General features: G+C 45.5%; 1 protein-coding gene across 3 annotated transcripts in view; it reads right to left on the bottom strand.

The window, feature by feature from the left end:
* Nucleotides 1-27,378, bottom strand: part of SERGEF (secretion regulating guanine nucleotide exchange factor) — a 225,796-nt gene that overhangs the window by 158,731 nt on the left and 39,687 nt on the right. For 2 of the 3 annotated variants that reach the window (XM_064576781.1, XM_064576783.1), the window contains exon 9: nucleotides 17,821-17,987. In XM_064576781.1, the coding sequence (XP_064432851.1) occupies nucleotides 17,821-17,987 (167 nt within the window). Of the gene's footprint in view, nucleotides 1-15,448; nucleotides 16,057-17,820; nucleotides 17,988-27,378 lie in introns of those variants that run through there. The other variant, XM_064576782.1, reaches the window with a different exon arrangement.

Genomic DNA, 27,378 nt, shown 5'->3' with positions numbered 1-27,378 from the left:
CACATGGCAACCACCATTCTACTCAGCTTTTATGAGTTCAACTTTTCTAGATTCCACATTTAAGTGAAACGATGCAGTATTTGCCTTTTTGCGTTTGGCTTATTTCACTTAGCATAATGTCCTCCAGGTTCTTCCATATTGTCACAAATGGAGAGGTTTCCTCTTTTTTTAAGGATGGATAATATTCCTCTGTGTGTGTGTGTGAAAGAGAGACATTTTCTTTATCCATTCATCCATCATATCTTAGCTACTGTGAATATGCTGCAATAAACATGGAGGTGCTGAGATCTCTTCAAGATACTGATTTCATTTCCTTTGGATATATACCCAGAAGTGGGATTGCTAAATCATATGGTAGTTCTATTTTTAATTTTAATTTTTAAGTTTTTGAGGAAACTTCACACTGTTTTCCATAATATATGTACCAATTTACATTCCCACTAATTATGTACAAGGGTTCCCTTTTCTCCACACCCTTATCAACATTTGTTATCTCTTCTCTTATTGTCTTGTCTTATACCTAAGAGGTATACAGTGATATCACATTGCAACTTTCTCACTGTTTTTCCTGCATCTATTAAAATGATTATATGGTTTTGCTCCTTTATTTTGTTAGTATAGAGAATTACATTTTTTTCCAAATGTTAAAGTAAGTTTTTATTCCTGGGATAACACAGCTTGGTCATGGATGAATTATCCTTTTTATATACTGCCAGATTTGATTTGCTAATATTTTGTTAAAGATTTTTGTGTCTATGTTTATGGGAGATTCTAGTCTGTAATTTTCTTTTTTTGTAATATCTTTGTTGGGTTGTGGTATCAGAACTATGCTGACTTCACAAAATGAGTTGGAAAGTGTTCACTCCTCTTCCTCTATTTTCTGAAAGAGTTTGTGTAAAAATTGTGTTTTTCCATTAAATATCTGATAAAAATTACCAGTTAAACCATCTAGGCCTAGAAGGTTCTTTGAGGGAAAGTTTTCAATAATGAATTGGTTTCTTTAAAAATATATAGTTGTTCAGATTTTCTACTTCATCTTGTGTCAGTTTGGGTTAAGTTGTTTTTTGTTTGTTTTGTTTTTCAGAAAATTCAACCATTTTATCTAATTTGCCAAATTTATTGGCACAATATTGTTCAGAATATTCTTTTAGTTTTTTTTGTTGTTGTTGATGACACTTAACATTTATTTGCATATGGATGTGAAAGTATACATTTGAGAATCACTTCCAAAACAAGGAAGTGCAGGTGGCAAACTTGAACCAATCTGCTAATCTCTTGCATCAGGTCAAGATTATATAATTTTCTGTTATGTAAAATAATCCCTTACAATTTGCAGATACTGTTCTATGGCCAAGTTTATTACCCCCTCCCCTTTTTTTTAAAGGACCTCTAGTTAAAACTATTTCTGTACTTTCCATTTCCTACCTAGAAATGCAGATGGGAAATTGATTTTGGGATGCATTTCATATTTAAAAGCTCACTGAAAATCAAGTGAATTGAACTGTTCATGAATGAGCTTAATATTAGAGATTGCAATTTATCACTTTTGGGGGTTTAAAACATTTTTTTTCTCTTAAGCTAAAACACTGTTTATATGAGGAGCCGAACTTCAATTGAGCACACTTTTTATAGACATTTCAGGCCCTGTGAAGGGCTGAACTGTGTAAGCAATATTCTAAATTGTTAATGATATCATCTGCCTCCTGCCCCCTACCCCATCTCCCGCTATGTCAGCCCTTCTTAATTCCTTTGTCTCCTCTCCTTTCTCTAACTATTCTACATTGAGTCTACTGAAGCCTGACCACTGCAGGTGTGGTTGTTTTTTTTTTTTTTTTTATGTTATGTAATCACCATACATTACATCATTAGTTTTTGATTCATTGTTTGCATATAACACCCAGTGCTCCATGCAATACGTGCCCTCTTTAATACCTATCACCAGGCTAACCCATCCCCCCACACCCCTTCCCTCTAGAACCCTCAGTTTGTTTCTCAGAGTCCATAGTCTCTCATGGCTCGTCTCCCCCTCCGGTTTCTCCCCTTCATTTTTCCCTTCCTACTATCTTTTAATGTCTGTAGAATCTGTAGTGATATACATGCTTTCATTACTGGATACTGGTATTTTGTGATCTCTTTCTCTTTTTTCTTATCAGTCCAGCTAGGACTTCACCAATTTTGTTGATATTTTCAAAGAACTGCTTTCGGTTTTGTTATTTTTCTCTATTTTGTCTGTTTCATTAATTTCTGCTCTTACCTTTATCATTTCTTTCTTTCTATTTATTTTGCATTTACTTTTCCTTTTTCATCTCCTAAAGATGGAACATTAAGTCACTGAATCTTGTCCTTTCTTCTTTTCTAATATACGCAGTTAAAGACATATCCCTCAAAGCACTGCTTTAGCTACATCCCACAAATGTTGACGTGTTCTATTTTTATTATCATTTCACTATGAGGTTTTTAAAAATCTTTTCATTTTGAAAAAAATTCAGAGAAAAGTTATAAGAACTATATGAAGAACTCCTGTTTACCCTTTACTCATAGTCCCTAAATATTACCATTTACCATCTTTGCTCTATATTACCTTCCCTCTCTTTCTCCATTTTTTTCTGAACTACCTCTGAGAAATTTGGCAAACTGATGCCCTACCATTCCAAAATACGTTAGTGTGTTTGTCAACCAAACCATCAACACTCTCTACATAGCAACAATTCAACCACAAAACTAAAAAGTTAACACTGGTATGTAACCACCAACAAAACTTCAAACTCCATTTAGGTCTCATCAATTGCTCCTATAATGTCCTTTACAACAAACAGATCCATACATTTCATTTAGTTGTCCTCTCTCTTTAGAGTCCTTTCAATCTGGAACTATTCCTCAATCTTTCCTTGACCTTCAGGACCTTGATATTTGTGAAGAGTGGGACTGCTTTTGGTCACTCTCCAGTTCCTTCAGCTAGTTCTTTTTCACATTTTGTCGAGTTTACAGTTGTTTTCTGTGGGAGGGTTGGTCCAAAAGAACTACTCCACCATTACCAGAAATGGAATCAGGATGGAATTTAATCCTCTTCTGACCACAGATCCCACATGAAAAACATGCCTGTCTTTGACCAGCATGACAGCTCTCATATCTACAAAACAGGCACAGTTCTATTATGCAGCCTCATAGCATTTCATATAATTTTCTCAAGTATCTATTTTATTATTATAATTTAGTGATGCCTAGGGTTAAAAAATCAAATAGTACAGAAAGGTATCAAATGAAAAGAAAAAGTTCCTCTCCTATCATTAAAAGAATTGCCTTTAATGGGCAGAGTCTCTCTAACGCTATGCTTGGCACACCAGTGATAGGAAATATAAAGGGAATTCTGGCCAGGAATCAAAAGACCTAAGTTTCAGGGCACCTGGGTGGCTCAGTCATTAAGCGTCTGCCTTCAGCTCAGGCCATGATCCCAGGATCCTGGGATCGAGCCCCGCGTCGGACTCCCTGCTCAGCGGGAAGCCTGCTTCTCCCTTTCCCACTCCCCCTGCTTGTGTTCCCTCTCTTGCTGTCTCTCTCTCTGTCAAAAAATAAGTAAAAATCTAAAAAAAAAAAAAAAAAGACCTAAGCTTCCAGTCCTGGTCTCCAACTCGAAAAAAGGTTTTAGGTACATCACTTACGCATGCAAAAAGTATTTACTCAGCTCCTAGGAGCATATTTCACTGCTCTATGCCTCAGTTTTCTAATCTGAGAAATGCGCATAGCACTATCCATCTTTTCTATTTGTCTCATAGGCAGAAGAAAGATGATGCAATATCGTAGGTTTGAATTGCTAAAAGCTAAAAGCATAATACATATATAACAAAATATCAGGTATTAAACCTCTAGAAAAATTAACCATGGAAATCAAAAGCCTTAGTTGGAATACAGGAGACAAATTAAAGATGGGATGGGAATGGAAGAATCTATATATCTACTATCTATACCTGTACGGTCCACTACAGTAGCTACTGTACGTGCGGCCATTTAAATTTGAATTAAAATTAAATAAAATGTAAAATTCAGTTCCTTGGTCACACTAGCCACATTTCAAGTGCTCAGTAGCCACATGTGGTTATCAGCTCCTGTACTAGACTGATACAGACCATTTCCATTAAAATAGAAAGTTTTACTGGACAGTGTTGATCCATACTATTTTACACTCTGTATATTCTTAATTGCCTGATATTAATGTTATTGCTGAGGAATGAATACATAGCAGCTAGCCTTCCACTATAAAACAAAACAAAAATTCTCAAAGCTAAAAGAAAGCCAGATAGGTAAGAGTTCTAACCAAATCAGAATGGTACTGGGCTTAGTGCTTTGGAAGACCCTTGGAACTGGTTTTCATTAGACAGATTAGGAAACTGAAGCCCAGGGAAGCAGAGTCTCTGGCCCCAGGTGCCACAGTGAATTCACATTAGAGTTCAACATGGAATCCTGGTATTTCATAGCATAGGCTTTGCAGTAGGATCTGTCCCTTATTAGCCAGGTAGCCTTGGACAAGTAACCACCCCCGAGCCTCACTCTCATCATCTGCAAACTGAGGAATCATAATCCCAACTCTGCTGGGTTGTCATGAAGATTAAAGAGATGATGTCTAGAAAGCGCTTGGCAGAAAACCTGGCATCCCACCGGGACTTGGTGAATGTCACCTACTGTCATCATGAGCTAATACACTGCTCTTTCCACTATACCACAAGCTGATCAGGGAGGGTTTGGCCACCAGATGCATCATCGTCACAGAGCTGGTGAGTGTAGGAAGGAACGGGGAAATTATGCAGCTTGGCAAAATGTGCCAGGGGGGCAGAATGATAAATGCATTGTACAGCAGCAACTGCAGAACTGCTCCTGCAAGTCCCCATGCAGTAGCAGAAACTTCACCTTGACGGTTGCAAAGGGAAATGTACCATTTGCATGCCTCTGTGTTCTTACCTTTAAAAAGGCACCTGAGGGATGGAGCACTGCAGACGGAGGAAGATGTTTATGTTCCTATAACCCTCATGCTGAGACAACTGGAGGAGTCAGCATTCTGTTTTTGTTCTTCTCCCTCCAGAAGTAATATATCACAACTCTGTTAGCTACCAACACAGTGATCCCACCACAGGCCTCTCCAAGCTGGCTTCAGGGTGGGTGGAGCTCTCCCCAAGGCTTCTCCAGGTCCCTCCTGTGTGCCCTAGCCCCTTGCCCCCTGCCCAGCAGGGTGTGAGAGCCAAACAATCCTAAAATACAGTCCCCACTCTGCAGCACCATATGCTCTCCTCTGGAAGATACCACACATGAGGCGATCAGATATTAGAGTAAAATCAAATAGCAACAAGTGACTGGGACTCTAAGCGAGAAGAGGTTTCCATTCCCTTCCATAACAAATCCTAACTGTGTGCTTTCTGACAGGCACTACGCCACGCACGCATGATACAGCTGCATCCAGGACACAGTGTCTGTCCTGGAGAAGATTCTATTTGAAATGGCGACTGGAACTGTCCCCCAAAAATTCAACTGGGTAAACTCTAGGCTGAGCCTTGTGAAGTGGTACAATTTGAATTTGCAGGTAAGGGAGGGGTTGGGAATCTCTGAAACCTATCCTTGCTGCCACTCTGAATGGAAACAGAAACCCAAGAAGGGACCACAAGGAATTAAAATATCTTTTCTCAGCTCTTCAAAAGCACACTGCATTGTCCCAGCTTTAAAGTGGCAGTTTCTGAGGAAGGAAAGCCACTCAGTGGTTCTGCGCACCTCTCCTGGCCTGTGCCTCAGCCCCAAAGAGATAAGAAAGAGCTGTCACGGGCTCTACCTCTTCCGGCTCCAGTGGGGTGAGCACCATTCACAGTCACCTCTTTGTCCTCCAGCCTAGTAAACCACCATCCAGGCACCTGGATGTCTTCTAACCACAACACTGCCACCATGTTAGCGCTACTTCCTAGCTGTGTCCTTAGACAAGTTACTTCGCCAAGTTTCAGTTTCCTCATCTACAAAATGGGGATAAAACAGTATACGCTTCACCAGCGTGTGGTAAGAATTGGAAGTGATATTTATACGGTGCTAAGCACCATACATGGTACACAGTCACTGAACAACATATAGGAACTACCATTATTATTTCTAAAAAATCCTATTGTTCCCAAGCAAGTCTTTCTTAACTGGGTATTCAAGCCTGCCAACACCATCCTCAGGTTTAGCACCTCAGAAAGAACCAGCGTCTTCGCATAGACCCTTCAGGAGCCTAAAAAGAATCTTCTCAACCACCAAACTCAGTCTGGCCCAGCTTTCAAATGTCATCTGCTCAAAGAAGTTCTCCCAAAGGCTCAAGAGACTCAGCCAACAACTCTTCCCTGATACTGCCTCTAGATCTCTCTGGTCACAAGTCCTCAGCTATTACCTGCAGGAGATTTATACTATCAATCACATCCCATTTAGGAAGCTTTAGGACTCTGTGTCCTCCCTGTTGTCATATTCCAAGTCCACAGCTCGAAGTGAGTACCCTGGGTACTCAACAAGGACTGATGGGTTAAGAGGAACACAAGAATCATGGAAATGATTCACATCAAATTCCAGCTCTATAACAGATAACAATTTCCAAAGAGCTATAAGAAATTGAAGTTTCCTGAAAACCCAGAGAAGGTTGGATATGACAAAGAAATCTACTAATATAACTTACATTTATTGCTTCATAGTTTACAAAATGCTTTCACATTCACAACATCATTTTGACAACAACTTGGAGAGGTAGGCCAAATAAGTATTAATATACAGACGTCAAATCTGAGGCTCAGGGAAGTAAAGCAGATTGTCCAAGAATGAAACCACAACATTAAGTCTCTTGATTCTTCCAAGTCCTTCTTCTGTTTGTTGTTCCTTGATACATACTCTCTCTTCAAATGATATGCATGCTCCAGGGTATTAATAAAAAAAAAAAATCTCACTCAAAAGGAACCACGTGGAAATAAAACCACAAAGAAGATCCTCAAGAACGACTAAATTACCTTTTTGGAGTGAGCAACCTTCCTCACACAATCCTGGGGGTGCTGGCTACCTGACCTACATTTTGTTCAGCAGCCGTGAGCAACCGTGCCCAGCCAGCTGGCTCTCCTAGAGTGGCGCGTGGCGGGTCCTCACGGGAGCTACAAGCAGCCTCCCCGTGCCTGCGAGCGGGCTCTCACTCTGCCTGCTGCTTCCCTTTCCCCTTCCACTTCTGGCCTCTTTGAAAAGCCAAAAGCTTCGCAACTGATTGTCATAGCAGCTGCTCCTTTTGCAAAGATATCTCAGATCTCTTCTATTTCTGCTACCCACAGCCAGTCTCCCCCAGTGCTGGATGGTACCACGCATTCAGGGAAAAGAGCTCCCTTCCAAACAGTCATCTGAAGGTGCAGGAGGTCCCCACCACCGCGGACAGTGTTCCCACAGCGAGAGCCACTGCATCACAAAAGGGAGTTACGTAATCACACAGAGACTAACTTCCCCCTTCTCGTCATGATTCAGTGGTCCCTCCACCAGTGGCGGTCCTGGGGTTCTAGGGGCCACATCCCAACAGAATGGCCTGGTCTTGCTTCCTTGGCAGTGACAAGAGCATTGTTTTCTCTTTATCCACCTCAAACAAGGGGTGCCTACCAGGGAAGAGCTCAGCAGCTCAGGACATTGCAGGCCAAGAAGAGGCTGGAACTCGTTGGGAATAACCTTTGGAAAAAGGGATGACTACAGGGCTGGCTCCTAAAACAGCCACCCAACATAAAGTACCCAAAGGGGCCTGGCAGAGAGAGAGCTGATTTGGGCCAGTGCCAATACCAGAAAGGGCCTCCAAGCAGGAAGCTCCAAGCAGCAGCAACCCTCCGAATCGAGCACATGGCATTTCACTGAGTGATCAGCCATTCAGAACAAGGGCCCGGACAGTGACCAGGGTCCAGGACACAGAGTCCAGTCCCTGGGAAATGAGACTGGCAAAATCCATGCCCTGCTCAGAGTACAGAGTTCGTGTACAAGCAGAACTGGCACAGAGGTCCAGCTGTCTGGACAGGGCTGGTGTGGGAGGGAGAAGGCATTGAAGAAAGACAAAAGGAAGGCCAGGGTTCACCAGCCAGCACCCAACAAACTCCAGATCTGGAATCTCAAGAGGGCTCAGGGACAAGGAAGGTAGACAGAAGGTAGAAAAGAGCTTCAGGGACAGCAGCTCAACAGAGCCAAGGAAAGTAGGGAATGACACTAAGCAAAGAAAAACTCAATCTAGAAAGAAAAAAGAAGCAGGTTTGTCAGGCTGGATGGCAGAAATACTGAGATGAACGTAAGACATCATCCTTGTTATCCACTGGCAGATAAGTAGCAACTGTCCAAGCAGCCAAGGGCAAACGGACGCAGAAGAACCAGCCTGTGCAAAGACTCAGATGTATCAAACAACATGATAATGCTGTTGGCTCAGTATAGATGAAGTGCAGAATGCAAGGGAGAGACAGGCAGAAGGTGAGGCTAGGTATTCTGACAGGGGCAGGATCAAGAAGAGCTTCTTATGTCAAGTTGGAGATTTTGCACTTCATCCCGGATGGGAAGCCATTGAAAAGTAAGGGCACACATTCATCCCTGTAACAATTATTTGCTGAGCACCTACTATGTGCCAGCCACTAATCAGGGTGACGGGGATACAGCAGTGAACAAGGCCGACAGCAACCCTGGAATTTATGCTCCAGTAACTCCATTCTTTGCACCCTGGCTGTGGGGATTACGGACTATGCTTCTCCTTCCCCTTGAGGGCAGAGGCTGGGTCTTATCCTCCTCTATATCCTAAAGGCTTAGCTAAGTCTCTTCTATACAATAGGTTTCCAATAAATGTTTATTGTGGGAATGAATTTTTTTTTCTGTATTTTCTAAGAGTCTTAAAAAAAAAAGTAAGGGCTTCATAAAATCAGATTTATATTTTAGTACATCTTTCCGGCAGCTGGGTGGGGGCAGCTGGAATGAGGCCAAACTAGAGACAAGGGGTTCTCACTTGAGAGACGGCCACTGAAATTAGGTGGTAGATAATGGGGGTCCGAGCTAGAGGGACGGTGGCAGAGATGGAGGCAGTCTTAGTCCCCCGGACAACCGCCCCTCACAGAGCTCACACTTCTCCCATCAAACTGGCTTCTGTTTTCACTCTAAACCTCTGCATGGTTTACTTCCACCCTGGGGCAGCCCCTTTTCAAGGTCAAATGCAACAAAAGACAGCTGGTCTGCTCCAGGGTGACCGTGGGTGCAACCTGGGGCAGTTGTCATGCCGCAGAGCACGGTGGCGACACGTGAGGTCACTGGGACTTTAAATCAGTGCTGATGAATTTCCTCTGCAGCTGGGAGAAAGCAAGCCAGAAGCATCCTTGCTGTCAACACTGATGGCTAACCTCGAAAGGAATCCACGCTCTGTGGCACTGCATGGAGGCTGGCCATGGATTACCAAGCATCTGGCCTCCGTTATGCTCACCGGTTCTGATTCTAGGAAGTGTTTATCACAAGATCCAGGACAGTTCTGTGTAGCTCCTAAGATCTCAAGTGATTAAGACAGAAGAGTAGCTCTGACCCATACTTATCACAAAACCTGTTTCCGAAGCACAGAGCGCCTGATATGCTGTGAACCCAGTAACATTTGTACAGCACTTGAGAGTTTACAAAAACCCTTCTCTATCTTATTTGCATACTTCAATAACCCTGTGGGCAAGATAAAGCAGATATTATTACTCCCACTTTGGAGAGGTCTGACTGACCCAACGTCACATGGATTGTGGGTGACAGGGCAGAAATTCCAACCCAGGGCTCACTCCACATTCAAGACTGCCCCTCAGACCTCCCCCTCCAGCAAGCACTATGGTTTCCCACAGTCATGGGTTAGCCTCACTGTCCCAGTCCTTGCTGAGGCTATCCTCTTCTTCCTGCTGTGCTCAAAAGACACTGACCCAGACTTCGAGTCTGGAGAGGGCCCACTGGGTCTCCATCAGGCCCAACTACCACCTAGTGAGAACCAGAGCCAAAGCCAGAGCCCAGGGCCACACTGGCGTGAAAACTGTCCCGAGAGGAAGCTGTTGGTGTAGACGGCTGGCAGTGAGAATGAGGACGCTGAGCGCTGGGTTCCAGCCCCGGCACCATGTCACCAAGTGCTGCAGAATCTGGAGCTGGCGACAGCTTTCTCTCAGAACTCCTGCTCCTTCGCCCCTAGAACGAGGGCAGCCACCACTGCCCTGCCCACCACTCAGGGGTCAGAGCCAATAATGGTGTCTTTCTTCTGCCATTTGCAGGCAGTTATCAGACTGTGCTGGATGGATTCACTACAGAGTAAAGCCAACTCATCCCTGCCCGGAGACCCCCTCATTAACCTCATCCCGCCAGCAGACAATCTGGCTTTCAATCTAACCAGGATGACTGAAGCCACCCATCAGGGGCTCTCGGCACACTCGCACCAATTCCTTGCTGTGGACTAAGCTGGGCCCTCATTACACATAGATAAATACGACAGTGTCTGTGCTCAAAGAACTCAATGCTTGATTTAGAGATGGACATATTAATAATTATTGTAGCATTAATAAATACCGTGTGACAGCTACTGGGCAGCAACTTTGTCTTTGTTCTGTGAATTCTTGGCACCTTGCGCTGTGCACGGCCCGCACTGGGATGCAGTGAACATTTATTGAATAAATAAATAAAACTAAGATATAACACAACGACAAAAGATATACACACTTCAATGAAAGCATTTCTCTTCTCCACCTCAAAAATTCCATCTTCACATGTCCCTTTTTTTCCTAACTGCTGTGCTAAGAGAAAGTGTACTTGCATCTTTTAAGAACTCATCCATTCATAGAGATTCCAAGTGTCTCTCATCTCCCCGGGGGGCCTTGCTCCAGCTATGCCCCCTGCCTCCTGCATCTTTGCTCACAACTCGTGCTCGCTCACTCACTCGCTCTCTCACTCACTCTATCGCTCATCCTTTCCTTGGGCTTTCTCACGCACTCCAGGTTCCCCATGCTGCTCACAAAACTAACTCGAATGGAGCTCTCCTCCCAGCTGCTGAACTTGTTCTCTCATCCTCCTTTGGCCACTGAATCTCTGGCAGGGTTGTTCACACCTGCAGCCTGCATTTCTCACCATCCCCTCCTTCCCTATGTCCCAGCTCGAGCCTCTCAGAGGTGTCATCACAACCTCCCAGCCGTCTTTTCTCAGCCTCCGACCTCCCTGACCTCCTTGTTGAAATTTCCTTCGATTCTGAGAACACTGCAGTTCCTGGCTTGCTTTCTCCCTCTCTTGTAGATATACAGTCTCTATCTGGCTGCTCTTCTCTGCTTTCTTCCTAATGCAAGTTCTTGCCAAGATTCCCCTGTTATTTTGCATTAGCTCCCTCGAGAAATAATTTAATGTCAAAGCTTCCAATTTAGGAAGCCTTTCCAGTCACCACCTCCCACCCCAACCACCCCCCACCCCAACCCTGCAGGATCCAACAGAACCAGAGGGGCTGAAAATGCAAGAAAGAAAAGGTCCCCAAGGACAGGAGGAGGGAATGGGATCATTGTCAGACTCTCTCTTACAGCCTTTGTCACATTCAGCTTGTCCTGTAATGAACTGATCTTAGCCCTGCCACTAGCCTACAAGCTCCTAGGATGGGAACTCTTCCACCCTTCCCTGCTTCCCCCATTCGCCTGATGTAGTGCCCGGACAGACAGGCATACGTAAGCATCTGCTGGATGAAAGATGGACAACCGAAGATGCACATGCGTGGCAGCACTTGGTAAATTGTGAAGCCCTAAAGGACGATAAGCCTCATCCTCAACAGATTCTGTAAGAAACTTCTGGGTTGTTCGAGTATATTACGGGGTCAGACACTCTGTTCTCTGGCCCCGCAGGACACATGAGGCCCAAATGCCTGAAAACATGCAAATGCCTCTTCCTGCCCTGGCCCGGGGCCTGGGAAGCGCAGACCGTAGAGGGCGAGTGCAGAGGCCCTGAAGAGGGTCCTGCAACTCTGAAACCCTTTCTTTCATTCTGTTTTCATTTATTCAGTCAGCAAACATCCACTGAGCACCCACGAGGTGCTGGGAGCTATTCTAGGCCCTGGGAACACAGCTTTGAAGGAGAGAGACAAGGCCCTTGCGCTCCTAGATCCGGTATTTTCGTGCGAAGAGCTGGTAAATATAAATAAATACGAGAACAGCAGATAGTAAAGAAGTGCTTGCTGTGTCCTATCTTTCACCATCCCTTTCAAACAAGACGGCCCTGACGGGGGGCTCGCTTCTCTCTTCTGAGTGTTCCCATGGACAAATCCAGTCCGCGTTTGTGTGCCTCCTCCTGTCAGGTCAGCAGCTGCACGCAGATGTGCCGGTTATTCTCTCCTCCCAACGAAACCGTCTTTGCGTGAACACTGCTCCCCTATTTGGGGAGGCCTCTAAAGCCTGCTGCACCTGGAAGGTCTGGGCCGCGGGGAGCTGCACGGGCTCAGAGACCGCATGCTCCTCTAAGAACAGCAATGACGCTAGAGATTACTTACCAGAGAGCTACTTGGGGATGCTTTTTCGGGTTGTGTTCAATTCTGTCAGAGACCTCCGGACTCAGCTGGTTGCTGGTGGTGGATTTCTGTGTTATTTAGGGCACTGAAGTCCCACAGTGTTGACACAAACTTAAAATTAGAAATGCATTAAATATAGAAAAGGAGGAAGGTCATTCAGGAAGGGCAGCCTTCCGAGGGAGCTGCAGCACAAAGACGCCCTGGAAACTTCCAGGTTCGTTAATGGGTTTTACACAGCATTCGAGTGGTATTTCTCCTTCTGAAATAACCCTGTGGAAAGCGTAGGGGACTGGCTCAAACCTCAGCTAGCACAGCCGAGTGAGTGACTCTGCAGACTAAAAATAGCTTCTTTCCCACTCATTCTGACAGATCTCACCCAGACCCAGTGCACAGGTAGGTCCTCTAACAAACACTTTCAGTCCTGCAGCAAAGTCAGGGTTGATGGCTTCGGGGCTTAACAAGTACCCAATCCTTTGTTCAACTCTTGTTTATTCCACGTTTCCTGCTCCTGCTCCAAGGGCTGCATGTTTGTGTGTGTGTGTGTGTGTGTGTGCATACGCGTGCATATGTGCACTGAGCTCCCTGACTGGGATTCGGCGCTCCTCAACCAAACGTGGGAAGACTTTAAACCAGGAACATGACTCAGGCCCATGGCTGCAGAGGGAGCCCAGAGCAAGGCCCTCAGAAACCCTGGGAATCAGCCTGTTTGTCTTGGGCCTTCTCCTAATTCCTAGCTAGCCTCTCCGGGCCTCAGTTTCCTCAACTGTAAAAGGAGGATAATCATTCCCAGTCTGGCCTATTTCACAGCATCATGCTGGGCACAAATGAGAGAAGGGACATGGAAGTTATTTTCCTTCAGACAGTAATCCTATCAGAAGGATGGATGGCAGGGACGTGACAGGCCGGACAGGCAGCGAGACGGCAAAACGAGGCTGGCCCCCTGGAACGGGCAGGCATCCCGAGCGGCCCAGGAGCTAGAGCAGATCTAGACTCACAGCTTCCGTTCATGTTGTCCCCTCTGCTGGAATGTCCTTCTCCCTTTGCCACACTCCTCCTCGTTTTTAAGAACCCAGTTCAAACATTTCTGTTCATGCATGGGTGTCTTCAGCGTAAATCACTCTATCTTCCCTGTTCCCTTGGCCTTTCATACACACCTCTCGTAGCACGTTCACTCTGTCCAGTAAGGATTTATCTACAAACCTGGAATTCTTTGAGGACCAGACATGAATTCTTTACCTTTGTATCCACACACACACTCCACCCCCACTGTGTGGTCAATACAGGCACGTGTCAGGTGTCAACCAATATTTACTGGGTTGACTACGGAATAGGCAAGATCCCAAAGCCAAGGAGGAGGTAAACTCAGGAAAGCAGGAAAGGTGGAAGAGCACACACAGAGCCCACAGCAGGGGCGGCAGGTGGGGAACCCAGGAAGTACTGTCACGGAGGTCAGCCTGCCCCGACAATAAGGTCACAGCCACCGGGACAGCAATCAAAGCTGAACTGCAAGTCCTGGGGGGACCAGGCAGTAGCATCACACTAAATCCCAGTGACCTAAACTGGAACAGAAGGCCCTTGGGGACAAGGAACAAGGGCAGAGAACAGAGCCAAGGCAAAGAGGCAGAGCAAGGCTCGAGTGGTACTGAAGCCTGGAACCTCTGGATTAGTTAAAATGCCCAGGTCTACCATAGTTGAGCCAGCAGCTAGGGGTCAAGTGATCTTGACTATGACCCTGAGGGACTCCAGGGCCAGGAATCATTATAACCTTAGGTAGTGATCATTTCCATAAAATAAGAATCAGATATGGAAGGGTCTCTTAGACCTGTAAGAAACATCAAGAAACACCTGGTCTAACATCCCCCACCTACATCTGGGGGAACTAAGGGTACAGGAGAAAAGGGGCTTGCCCAAATTCACTCAATCCAGGCAGAAGCAAAGCTAGAAGCCAGGTCTCCACTCCCAATCCTCATCCCCTCAGAAGCTGTTTGCCTTCGGTCGAGCTGGTCTTCTGATGGTCCCCTGCACATACTGGGTGCCCCGCCCTAGCTGCTTCAGAATCCTGGGGAGCCCCAACATACTCACTAAGTGAGCACAAGCACTTCTGCCCCACTGTGAAGTGCATGCTTCCACCTTTGGGCAGAGTTTAGAGCCAAGGTTCCAGGGGAATTATGCAAGTGGCATCCTCACCTGGGGCCAGGGAAGTTGTGGTTCACACACACTCTGTCCAGATATGTACAAGGGGGGATTAATCCCCATTACTCTGCTACCCCTGGAATTTTCCAAGAGTGGCTAGAGGGGCCGAGTATCTAAGGCCAAGCTGATAGAGCATGAAACACACGGTCTTCACCACAGTAAGAATATTAAAGAAAGGCCTGCCAGGGCTACAGTCTCAAAGTCTTTCTCAGGCTGGTAATGAGACATGGCTCAGAAGAAAGAATTGAGACTCTCAGGAGATCAGAGACTCTGCAGCCCAAACTCCCAGAACTTTTATCCAAGTGAGGATACATATGCAAAAGGACAGATGCAACCTTACTTCATCTATAAGGAAAAGTATGTGAGCTTCAAATATTTCAAGTTCAAGTCCCAGCCCCACTGTTTGCCTACTGTGTGATCTGGGGCAGTGACTCACCCATCCTGAGCCTGAGTCTCCTTACTCATAAAAGCAGTGATTATAACACTTACACCCAGTTTTATTGTGAAGATGAAATAACACACGTAAAGTTTTTAGTATGATATACCGCCAAGTCACGGTGTGTTTATTTGCTTTCTTTTGTTCACAAAAAGGGATGGTTATACCACCTGTGCTTCTCCCTTCTGTGTGGCTGTCACTCCGGATCCCAGACATCTTGCTCCTCACTCTGCTTATCCCTTGGACATATAAGAAGGCAACTGGTCAGCTATGGGCCACACTCAATTCCTTGAAGGTCAGGAACCATTAGCTTAGTTCAAGGCTGTTCCTGCTCCCCAGGTGTCCCTGGACCCCCCTGGCCAAGCCCCTCCCAGGGCAACACCTAGTTTAGTAGGGCTTTTTATCTTTTCCAAGGCGAATCCACTCCTAGCAGCTTAGAGCTGCCCACTGGCCTGGCTCTGGGCCTCAGGAAAATAGATGCCTGACAGGTCAGACCTGAACATCGACAGCGGGGTAACTCCCAGACCAAATTTACCAAAAGGAGACAGCCTGAGGTCTGAACCTGCAGGGAGACTGGCAAGCACACACACCAGCACCCCAGAGATTGGAGCAGAGATGGAGGGAACACTAATATGAAGCTGCCCCAAGGCTCAGGGCTCAAGCCAACTCCTCAGATAGCCCCACCAAGAAGCTAAACAAGTCACCTCAATGTCAGCCTCTTAGGCTATATGTGTGCACTGGCCATATCTGTCACAGTACTATACACATGATGGTCACCACATGGTGTTAAAAGGCAAAGACGAGAAAGGGCCCAACAGTTCCTGAGTGCCTGCCGCATGCCAAGAACCCGATGTGTAGTCCTCATTGATGACACTCTGCGGTAGGCATTATGGTCCTCATCCTGCCAATGAAACCAGAGACTGAAAAATCCATGAAGCCTCTGGGCCTCTGCTATTCTACTGAACCACAAAGTCTTAAATTTTCTGAGAAAGACAAAGAAGAGCAAAGGGTCTAAAGCACTCGGTACCAAGCTCTCAGCACCTTCCCTGGCTAAGCAGACAATATGAGCTAAAATATAAAATAGTGCATTCCCTCATTCGCTGCTGGGGGAGTCAACTCCTTTCAAACAGAATCTAGAGAAATACAGCCAAAGTCATAAAGATGTTCATGGCCTTTGCCCCTGCAATTTCATCCCCAAGACTGTATCTTAAAGAAACAGTTCAAAAGGGTATTCACTGCAGAGTCCACCATAGTGACAAAAAAGAGGAAATGAGATAAATGTCCAACATTCAAAGAACGGTTTGGAAAATCCCAGAACCTTTGACTCATATGTTATATGGCCCATTTGAAATGACCTTAGAGATCAGGAAGAAATAAAGCAAAGCATTTGTGATCAAATAAATGAAGACTGAATACAAAACATCATCAATGCTATCACTACAAATTTGTAAAGGAGGTACATGTGTATATGAAAAAAGGAATGCAGTTGTGAGGGTGGTTAAGATTAGAGATGGTATTATTATTATTATTATTATCATTATTATTACCATGTCTAAATTGCCTTTGTGGTTTTGTTTAATGAGTGTCTTTTCAATTAAATAAAAAGAGAGCGAGAAAGACAGACAGACTTAAACCCCAGCACTAAGGAAAGGCCCAGGAGGAGCAGGTCTGGGATGTGAAGCAGAAATTGAGAACCGTCCTACATACCCGGAAGGAGAAGGCCAGGCAGGCCCCAGGGGAAGGGAAGCCCTCTAGGTATGAAGAGGGTTGTAATTAGTCTGATGCTAATTACAGAAGTCTCGCTAGCTTATTAATTTTTCTGACAGACTCTGAATGAAGACTGAATTCCTTCATTAAGCCAACTTGGGTTCAGAGGCACATTTCCTATGTGGCCTTCCTCATTCTTCTCAAAAAAACCTTGCCTTTTCTTTTTTTTTTAAGGACAGCAGTAAAGTAAAATTTAGTAACAGAAACACACACCCTGGAGAAATTAAGACTCCTGCCTTAAATGTAGAAATTCAAGACATTTCAGGGAATTAAAGGGGCTTGAATAAGGAACTGAACTACAATATTTTCCACGCTGGGAAATACAAACAGAAGTGCAGAATACTTAGCTCAGTATAAAGGCCCCCTTGATCAGGTTCCAACCTGTCTTTCTGATACTACCTCATATTCGCCCCCACAGACACCCCATGCTCTAGCCAAACTGAACTACCATGGATCCCCAAATACTTTCTTCACTTTCCTACCCCCGTAACCCTGTTCCAGCTATTGTGCCTACCTGAAAGTCCTCTTCTCTCTTACAGCTGCTTGCTCAAGTCCGTCCCATCCTCCAAGGCACAGCTCAAAGCCATGTCCTCCATGACACCGGCCTAACCCAATCCCCAGAGCCTGAATCCATCTCTCACTCTTTGAAGCAGACCCGGCGTACTTGCAAACTCTCTAAAGGAGCTACACCCAGTCTGCCTTGCAGTACAGTTATCCGGGTATCTTCCTTTTCTACCATATTGAACCCCAAGCAACTTGAGGCAAGGACCCCTTCAGGGTCCTGCATGGAACCCACCACAATGTTCTCCACTAGGAGCACACAGTAGGCCCGCAGTCAACGCTTCAAAGCAAGACAAGGAAAAGAGATGCATCACTTCTATGGAAAGTCACTTCCTACCTCAACTGCTCCTGTTAAGCAAGGCAGAAAGGAAGGCATGCTCTTCGGAGGTCCTGAGCAGGGGTGTGATGGATCCTGATTTTGTAGTTTCCAGTCTTCACGAGACTCCAACTTCCTCCCTAGTTGACCATAGTCTGCTCGGCCCCAGGTAAACACCTTGCCAGTTTCTAAAAACAAACATTAGTTGAATTAAGGTTACATTCCACAGCTCTGCTCTCATGGGCAGGCAATGAATTATAAGAGGAAGCGTGAACATTTATTTTAGTATCAGCTACCACGTACCAGGAGCCATCCTTTCTTCCTGTAGGGAGAGCACAACCATTCACACTTTCACAGACATGGGGCCTGAGGTTCGGAGGGGAGAAATGGCATGACCAAGATCAAACAACAGTGAGCGCCAGAGCTGGATTCCAGCGGAGGCAGATTCCAAAGCCTGTGCGCCTGTATTTTAACAGACAGGGACAAGGTGACAGGGAACTCTCTGACCACACCTTATGGCCTCCCCACCCCTCCCTGAGCTTTGCCCAGACGTCTGTTCTCAGGCCGTCAGCCACCTTGAAGTCCCCGAGGCTCCTGCCTTGCCCCATGCCACAATCTCTTAGCACCTTCCTCCTAGCACAATTAATGGCCAGTTTCATGTGTTTTCTCTCCACGTAAGAGGACCTTCAGACTCTATGCTCTTACCCAAAGAAGCAATTCTCATAGTCCCAAGGCAAGTGTCTATGTGAGCTGGAAGGAAGGGAGTGAGAGAAGGGAAAAAAGACAAAATCATTTACAGCCAGGAAAGCCTCAGTCCCCCAGACGCACCACCTGGGAAGCTGGCCAGTGCAGAAGATGATTGAAGAAAATGGGAGTTTGAAAAAAGAGAAATGCCTTTCTTCTCTCAGATAAGAAAAAATTCACCAAACTCGTTCAGTTGTACCAAGTGCCACATTTGTTATTTCAACAGAAATGCAAAATCCGATGAGGCATAGATTATTAACAGATTCTCTGCAATAAATATGCATAACCATGTGCGCTGTATAAATTCTTTATACATGTTTATTTTAACAAAGAAAAACTTCGCTTAAGAGACAAAACACCAAGCAATGCATATTAAATACTAGACAAACCTACTACTATGATACTACTGTGTTTAGTATCAAAGCTTCATCTGGCCCCATATTCAACATACGGTTTGCAGCGTCAGCTACAATACAACCACAGACTCATGGGGGAAATGTCGGCATACTGAAGGGATGCAGTTCAGAGAATCAATCTGCTCACAGACACCACGGAAATACCAAGGAGTCCACAAGAAGTTCTGAGCTTCCTCATAGAGGGAAGAAAGTCTGTGTAGCCCCTGGGGTATCAAGTATGCGACAGGAACTGGGAGTGGGTCCACTCAGATGTGCTATTTCGTGGCCTCACATGTGCTGTTCCTGTTGCCGTGGATGCCCCTTCCTTACATTAGTCGTTTGATAAACTACGGCTCTACCTGTAGTAGAGCTCTGTGAAACCTTTTCTGACCCCTGAATCCCTCACAGAAAGGATCAAACGCACCCTCCTGTGGGCCACCTTTATTACTATACTCATCAACTACTATGTTCCCATTTAACAGGTGAAAAGTTAAGGTTCAGGGAAGTGACCAGCCCAGGGTCACACGGCTAAGCCACATCTCCTTCTTCTAGCCCATGGTACCATTCTGTGTTGGTTATTCACACAGGGTCTGCATCAATGATAAGCAACACTCAACACTCAACACTCTTCCCTCACTTCTGTAGGACCCACAAAAAAGTCCATGTGCCCAGGACCCACAAAGCATCCAAAACCAGCAAATTGTCCCTCTACTCGAGCTCGGTAGGATATATAACCAGACTACCCTAGAAAGGAGAGTCCGAAGAAGCTAGAGGATGAGACTGTTACTTCTTAACTTACCCTACATTCTTCTGCTGGAAAGAACTGGCAAGATGCTATCTGCAAGACTATCAAAGAACTATGTTATCACAAATCCCACAATGAATCCTTCCTTATCAAGTAAGACATCTTAGAATCTTCTCTCCTATTGATTATTGATGCCCAAAGCGAGCAAGACTGCCAGGATATGGTGCCGCCATTATTGCATCTCCAACAGCAATCCAACCATGCTACTTACATAGCACTTTTCACCTTCAAAGCACTTTACAGAGATTAACTAATTAATTCGCATGTTCCCTGAGGAGGCCACAGACATTCTATTAGAGACAAGCTCAAAAAGCAGGCTGACTGGATGTCCAGCCTTCACTCTCCAGCTCAAGTTTGCTCAGTCGGGTAGGTGCATTCTCTGAAGCTATCTGTTTCTCCCCAGAACAGACCCTGCATCAGAAGGCTCACAGAAGACAAAGGAGATTCTTATTTTTCCTTTTAAACAGACACTTAATGACCACTTCCTAGGTGCCCAGCACGTTCCGAGCCACTATCTCAATTAATCCTCAAAATAGTTCTACATAGTAGAGATTACTAAACTTATTTCACAGATGAGGTTAAATGACTTGGTCAAGACCAAACAATCAGCAGGTGGTAGAATCAAGATTAAAACCTGTGTTTTCTGACTCCAAGACCACTGGTAGCTCCACTGACTGCCCAGCTGCTGTCAATTCTTACAGTGTTTGAGGAGGGGGAAAGTTCAGATCAAATGGGTAGGCTCTGCATACCCGCTCTTCCCAGGATGCCTTGCACAACTCAGGACTATAAGTGCTGAAATAAAGACATTTAACACAAGGATGATGATTTTAGGTCACCTGGAGTAAAAAGAAAACAATGAATCCACATACAAAAAGTGTTCACTAATGCACTGTAGACAAAAATATGTCTCAAGCAGAAGGATGCTTTCAAATCCAAGGAGATTCAGAGCACGAATATAACAAATGAATTTTTTCCTTATAGTCAAGAATTATATATTACTCTGACAAAAGATACATACCTTAATGTCATCCAAAAAGTATAGGTATGTGTCTTCAGATAAATGAGAAAAAGGACCAACAGCACAAAATAAAGTCAGCAAATAAAATATCATTTCAAGGCATGCCCATGTGCAAATTGACATAAAATCACTATGGAGCCAAGACGTTAAGTATAGGCGGCAAAAGATCCCAACACAACACAGAACACAACAGGGGCCAAGTAAGTGTGAGCACTGACAAAGAATGCCTAAAGAACTTGGAGGATTTCAGGCCAGAATTGTCCTGGCAGGCTTGATGGAACAAGTGACATTGAAAGTGAACTTCTAGACAGGAAAAGAAAATGGGAGAATGAGGGAGAATATTCTAGGAGTGGGGAGAGGGGACGAACAATGACAGAACCAAATGGCACAAGGTGGGGCAGGTGGAGAGAGAGTGAGGGACACGAGGAAGAGGGACTGCAAGGAGAGTCAGGACTGCGGGCTGGGGTCACCACAGGGAAATGCCAGGCTCAGGGTCTGGATCCCACCTTCCAGACCAGTCCAAACTTGCTGGCTTGTACTCCCCTGTTAGTAAAATATTTTTTGACATACCGTATATATGTATACACACATATACACCTGTATACACATGTACATATACGTTCATCTATTTATTAAAATATACACTTACATTATATACATATATCAATTATAAGTATATCCTTATTTAAAAATATACGGTGTAAAATATACTCAAAGGAGAAAATTTAAAAGAATGAAATAAAAATACATAAAAGAAATCATACTTTGTTCTTCCCACACCCTGGCAATTCATCTCACATGCTCACTTTAGGAAATGCTGCTAACTAGACCATGGGGAGACTGCAGACAGGGAGCAGGGGTGGGGCCTGGTCAGAGGAGTGTTTGGGAATGGAGCATCTGGCAAAGGTGGAGGGACCAGTAATACGAATATTCGTAGCTAACACTTGTGTTGCACCTACTGTGTACTATGTACTGGTCTACGCATTCTCTATATGGCATCCCGTGTATCACTCTTCCCAGCCCCATTTGACGCACAAGGCACTAGGCACTTATCCAAAGGCACAGCAGTAGTAAGCGAAAGGGAAAGAAGAAAGTCACTACAATTACACAAGCCTAAGACGGATTGGGGCTGAACCTAAGGTTGAAGTCCCAGGGGGAAAACAAGTTAAGAATTTGCAAGGCTTGGCACCCCATCAGATGTCAGAGAAAGGGAACAGGAGGAGATGAACACCACTCTGAGATTTCAGGATTTCAAGGTTGGTGGGAAGGTGGTGGTGCCCTTAAAAGAAATAGCCAGATCTGCGGTCCCCGTCAATGGGAATCATGAGGTATTATTTCATTACTACATGATTTAACTCTTCTGAGACCTTTTGCAAACATCTTATCAAATAGTCAAATATAAATAAAGAGGAAGTGGAGCGCCTGGGTGGCTCAGTCGGTTAAGTGTCTGCCTTCGGCTCAGGTCCTGATCCTGGGTCCTGGGATTGAGCCCCATGAGCTCCCTGCTCGGCAAGGAGTCTGCTCCCCGCCGCTCCTTCTGCCCCTCACCTCCCCCACCCACCTGCATGCTCTCTCTTGCTCTCTCCCTCAAGTAAATAAATACAATCTTTTATTTAAAATAAAAAAAAGAGGAAGTAAGCGAGGAGAAAGATAATTCCATGCAAAGTCCTGGCCAGGGGCAGAGGAGGTCAGGAGGCTGGGGGGCTGGTGAATGTTCAAGGGGCCAGCTTCCTTCAGCATCCATTGGAGGGCTGTCTGGAATGGGGGTAAAGGCGGTAAGAAGTCACTCCAGCAATGTCTAACTAAGCTCTTTAGGGAAAGGGAATTTCTACCCCGTTCCAGGGAAAGGGGTCCTGAAGGTGAGAGGAAGATGGAGTGTAATATAAAGAACATTCACACTTTCTTAAGAGAATGTCCCAAAAGGGAACAGAGTGTCACTGAAGGTATCAGAGGGAGTCAGCAAACAGAGGTAGATGTTATAAAAAGCACACCCCTGGTCAAGGCAGAGAAAAGGCCATATAGCCCCTCAGTCTGTCCCCTAGCATATCCCAGGCTAGGAAGCCTCCTAGAGCACACGCAAGTAACAAGTGAGCCCCTCTCTAGCTAGCAGTTTGTGACATTTATACTTCATCTGCTGACAAACACCAGTTACTCTCAGGTTATTAATTCTAAGTCCGTGAAGCCTAAGAACCTGATTTCTGTAACTCATCCTTTGTTTTGCCACATGGACAGGTGATGACAACAACCAAGGACTGGTCAAATGCAGAATGAACTGGCATCCCCCAGCTTAATCTTCCCACGGAAGGAGGAGCGCAAGAGCGGGAAGGGAGAGAGCTCAGGGCACAGGGGGCGGAAGCAGTCACACCAGGCTGTGAGTGTGCATGAGTGTGCCCTGCCTCTCTTCCACAGGGTGGCTACGCCACTCCCCTCTGTCCCTGGCTGTCTCCACGACCCCAGCCCCCTTCACCTAGTCAACTCCTACTGCCTCTTCAACTCTGTGAGCCCTCGGTCCAGACCAGGTTCCTCTGTGCAACAATCGTGGAGAACCACGTTCCTCATCTTGGGGCGCTCCTCTCAGTTTGTACACTCATTAGGTGTCTGCCTCCCCTCCAGAGAGTGAGTTCTATGACTTCAGGGATTGTCTGGTTTTGTTCATCCCTGCACCCTAGAATAATGCCCAGCACAAAGCTAGTACTCAATGAATATTTGTTGCCAGAATAAACAAATGAAATTAACTACTGAATTTTATCATTCATTGGTTCCATAATCTTGAGCAAATTACTCAACATTTATAAAACAGGAATAATAACATCTACTTGTAGGGTTATTGTAAGGACACTTTTGCAGAAAGTATGCAACATAGTAAATGTTAGCTACTAATACTCCCATTCTCCCGGCTCACCTCCACAGCCTTATCAAGGATTTCCAGTGTCCACTCACAGTGTCTACCAATTTGTCAGATCTTCTCAGCCAACGCCCACCTACCAATGTCTTAGGGTCAATGTCTCTATGGACAACGAAAGAAGTGGAAGCGCATTGAAGGCTCCATCTTGGAATTTTGGATTTTTATAAGATTTGAGCATTGTATATGGCACAACAGAGGACCAACAAATGGAAGCTAGGGAAAGAGAAGAGAGCAGTGGGGAAGCGAGAACAAGCTTTAACCTAAGACTCAGAAGACCTGGATTCTACTCCTGGTTTCTTTCAGGCTATGTGATCTCGAGCAGGTCCGTTCTCCTCCAGGGGTCTACTCTTCTCAACCATAAAATAAGAGGACTGGGTTAGATGGTCTCTGAGACATTCCTGATCTACACTTCAATGATGATGTCTAAAAATCTTCACTGTCAAAATGAGTGGTGTACCATCCAAATTTACTGGCATCCTTGGAAGATTTAGTCTGACCAGTGTTCTAAAATAAAACATCAACTTTAATATCCAAGACCACTCATGGGGTGCCTGGGAGGCTCAGTCAGTTGAGTGTCTGCCTTCAGCTCAGGTCATGATTCCAGGGTCCTGGGATTGAGCCCCATGTTGGGCTCCCTGCTCAGCAGGGAGCCTGCTTGTGCTCTCTCGCTCTCTCTCTCAAATAAATAAATAAAATCCTTAAAAAAAAAAAAAAGGACCACTCATACAGTTAACAATTTAAATGAAGATCGGGATTGACTGTATATCCCGTTATTTCTTAGTAAAATTTCCTTAGTCTCCAAAGTTGTATCGTGGCCAATATCTCCAATAAAAAGGTTTGGAATTTTTGAAGTTAATGCAGGAATAAAATTTCCAAACACGGGCTGACCAACTGAAAAGGAGCGAGAATGAACAAAATGTAAGGGATAGGGGAGACTTCTACGGAGAGCTGACTCTGGATAAAACTCTACTTTAGGCACTGCCATTAAGTTATCTATTTTAATCAGCCCTGAATGATTGGCGTGAACCCCCTCTTACAGATAAAGAAACAGACCACAGAAGTTGAATGACTTGCTCAAGATCACACAGCTCGTATGCTGCAAAGCTACAATGATATTAGTAACCGTAGCTAATATTCTGGGGCACTTCTTTTATGCTAAACTCTCCCTGGATTGTCCCGTTTAGTCCACAGAAACACCTCATGAGTAGGCATGATTATAATCCTCAAATTACAGGTGGGGAAATTAAAGCACAGGAGAGGTTAGGCCTCCAGCTCGGGCTCCTGCTCCTGTCAGTGGCAGAGCCTGGACGGAATCCGGCAGCCTGGCACCAGGCGCTGGGGCGCCCAGTCAGTGCCCTGCCGAGGACATACTGCTTTTCACTGGGTCACACTGCCTCTTCCCCGGGGAACATTCCCAAGGACTTCTGGAGGTTGTTCAGAGTCACAGGGACACAAAGAGCCTGGCTGCTGAGTGACCGAGTGAGCTTCATCCTTGGCCTACATGGCAAAGATCAGAATCCCACAACACGCCAGGCATTCCACGCAGCTGCTCCATTTTTTCATCACTGACTCTATTAGCTGTCAAATCGGGAGCACTGGTAATAGAAGTCAAGTCCGACTGCACCCTGAGGAGGCCCCAGACCAGCTACAGGACTTTCTATACCACGCAGGGCTGGGGCTTCCCACACAAGAGCAGGGAGGGACGGCTTCTTCTCCCAAACTGGGTCCGCGTTTAAGTAGCTCCTTGGCCTTCCACACAGTCCCTCTGTTCTCTCCATGCTGGACGGCTGCTCCTTTGTCAAGGGCATACCTCACTCCCCGCCCTCCCCAGGCTTTAGGGTCATGCTGGGCTCCAGCCCGCAATGCTGGTCGACCCATATGCTGGTGGGCTTTGCTCCTTCTGCCTACAGAACGCCTCCCCCTTCGGGGCCCGGCTCGAATGCCATTGCCTCCCTAAAGCACCCCATCATCCTCCTGTTCCAACATCCCTTCCTTTAGGGGCCACTGGCATGAGGCTGGTACCTCTGTTCCAACAACTATTCTATGCCACCAAATGCAAGATTATTTGATGACAGGTCTTATGTCACCCTCTGTATTAGTCAACATTCTCCAGAGAAACAGAACTAAGAGGATATAGAGAGAGAGATGTATAAGGAATTGGCTCACATGATTATGGAAGCTGGCAAGTCCAAAATCTGCAGAGCCAATGTCTCAGCTCAAAGGCTGTCAAGCAGGAAGAGCTAATGTCCCAGAAGGCCATTAGGCAGGAGAATTCCCTTACTCGGGGAAGGATCTGCCTTCAATTGATTGGAAGAGGCCCCCTCATATTAGGGAGGGCCAACTGTACTCAGTCCATGATATAAATGTTCATCTCACCCAAAAACACCCTCACAGAAATACCCAAAATAATGTTTACCAAATATCTGGGCACTTCATGGCCCAGTCAAGGTGACACATAAAGTTAACCATCACACCCACTAAGAGGTGAAGAGCAATGATCCTTTCTTATTCTCTCTGTATTCCTCCCAGCACCTAGCACAGGGCCTGGCCCAGAGCAAGTGCTCGATGTTCATTGAAAAAAAAGAGGTCTAGGCATCGCTCTTACCATAGAGTTTTGTATGCCACCAAGGACATTAGACACCATCCCATCCAACTCCCCCAAAGAGAAGACAAAACTGAAGAAAATAACTTGACTACTTATAAGCAGAGCCAGGTATTCACAATATTCAACACAACATTATTGCCCACTTTCTATATGCCGGGTGCTGTCCCAGGTACTAGGGGCTACAGAACTCTCTTCCTTCGTGGAGCTTATATTCAAGCGGGGTTGGGAGCAGGGGGGGCAAACAGGCAATTGACCAAAAACCATAAAAAACATATGCCCTGGCAAATGACTCTAAGTGCTATAGAGAACATACAGTAGGGAAAGGGGACAAGGCAGAGTTAGGGAGGGCAGTGGAGGACCAGGACCAGCACCCAGCTCCCAACTTCCCATCTGGGGCTTTTCCTCTGTTACACACTACCTTGCTTAAAGGAAGAATCCTTAAGAGAACTCAGCCAACTGAGGGGGCAATGAAACTTGCTCTAACTACCTCTCGACTGTGATGAAAAGTAAGGGAGACAAACATGAAAAGACTCTCTAAACTCCAACAGAGGTGTTAGTAATATCAAGACCATCACTCTTTTGTCTAAAGCCAGATTGCAAAGAACCGTCAGGAGAGGCTGGGCCGTGAGGCCCTGCTCTCAGGGGGCTGCTCTGGCTGGATGCCTGGGTTCCCTGCTCCTCCGGGACAAAACTCTCTGGGGGAGGCTGGAGGCTTTGCAGATGTTTCCCAGCTCATGTCACATTCAAACTCCAGAGTTTCTTCACACACTTTTAGACTCTTATTAATAACATTTTAAAATGCAGATTGCTGCCTAATCTTAGCTGCGTAATTAAAAAAATAATCTTGCTTCTCTCCCTCCCAGCGATAAAGGAAACTATACCCCAGGGCTTCTGCAGCTAAGAATCACACCCTGCAGAAGAGCTGGTAGGAGGCTCAAGTGGAGGTGGGGGCAGGGGAGGGGGGGTTGGGGAGGTAAAGCCAAGAAGCAAGTCTAATCCCTTGACTTTACAGAAAATGAAAAGGAGGCTGAAGGAGAGGAGTGATTTGCCCAAGGACACACAATGTGTTTTGGCGGAACCAGAACCAGAATCCCACTTTCCTGCTTC

Source organism: Mirounga angustirostris, unplaced genomic scaffold, assembly GCF_029215605.1.
Source record: "Mirounga angustirostris isolate CCGP_5_RB_7025 unplaced genomic scaffold, mMirAng1.0.hap1 SCAF_13, whole genome shotgun sequence".
Taxonomy (NCBI): Eukaryota; Metazoa; Chordata; class Mammalia; order Carnivora; family Phocidae; genus Mirounga; species Mirounga angustirostris.
This window is presented reverse-complemented; position numbering and strand designations above follow the sequence as displayed.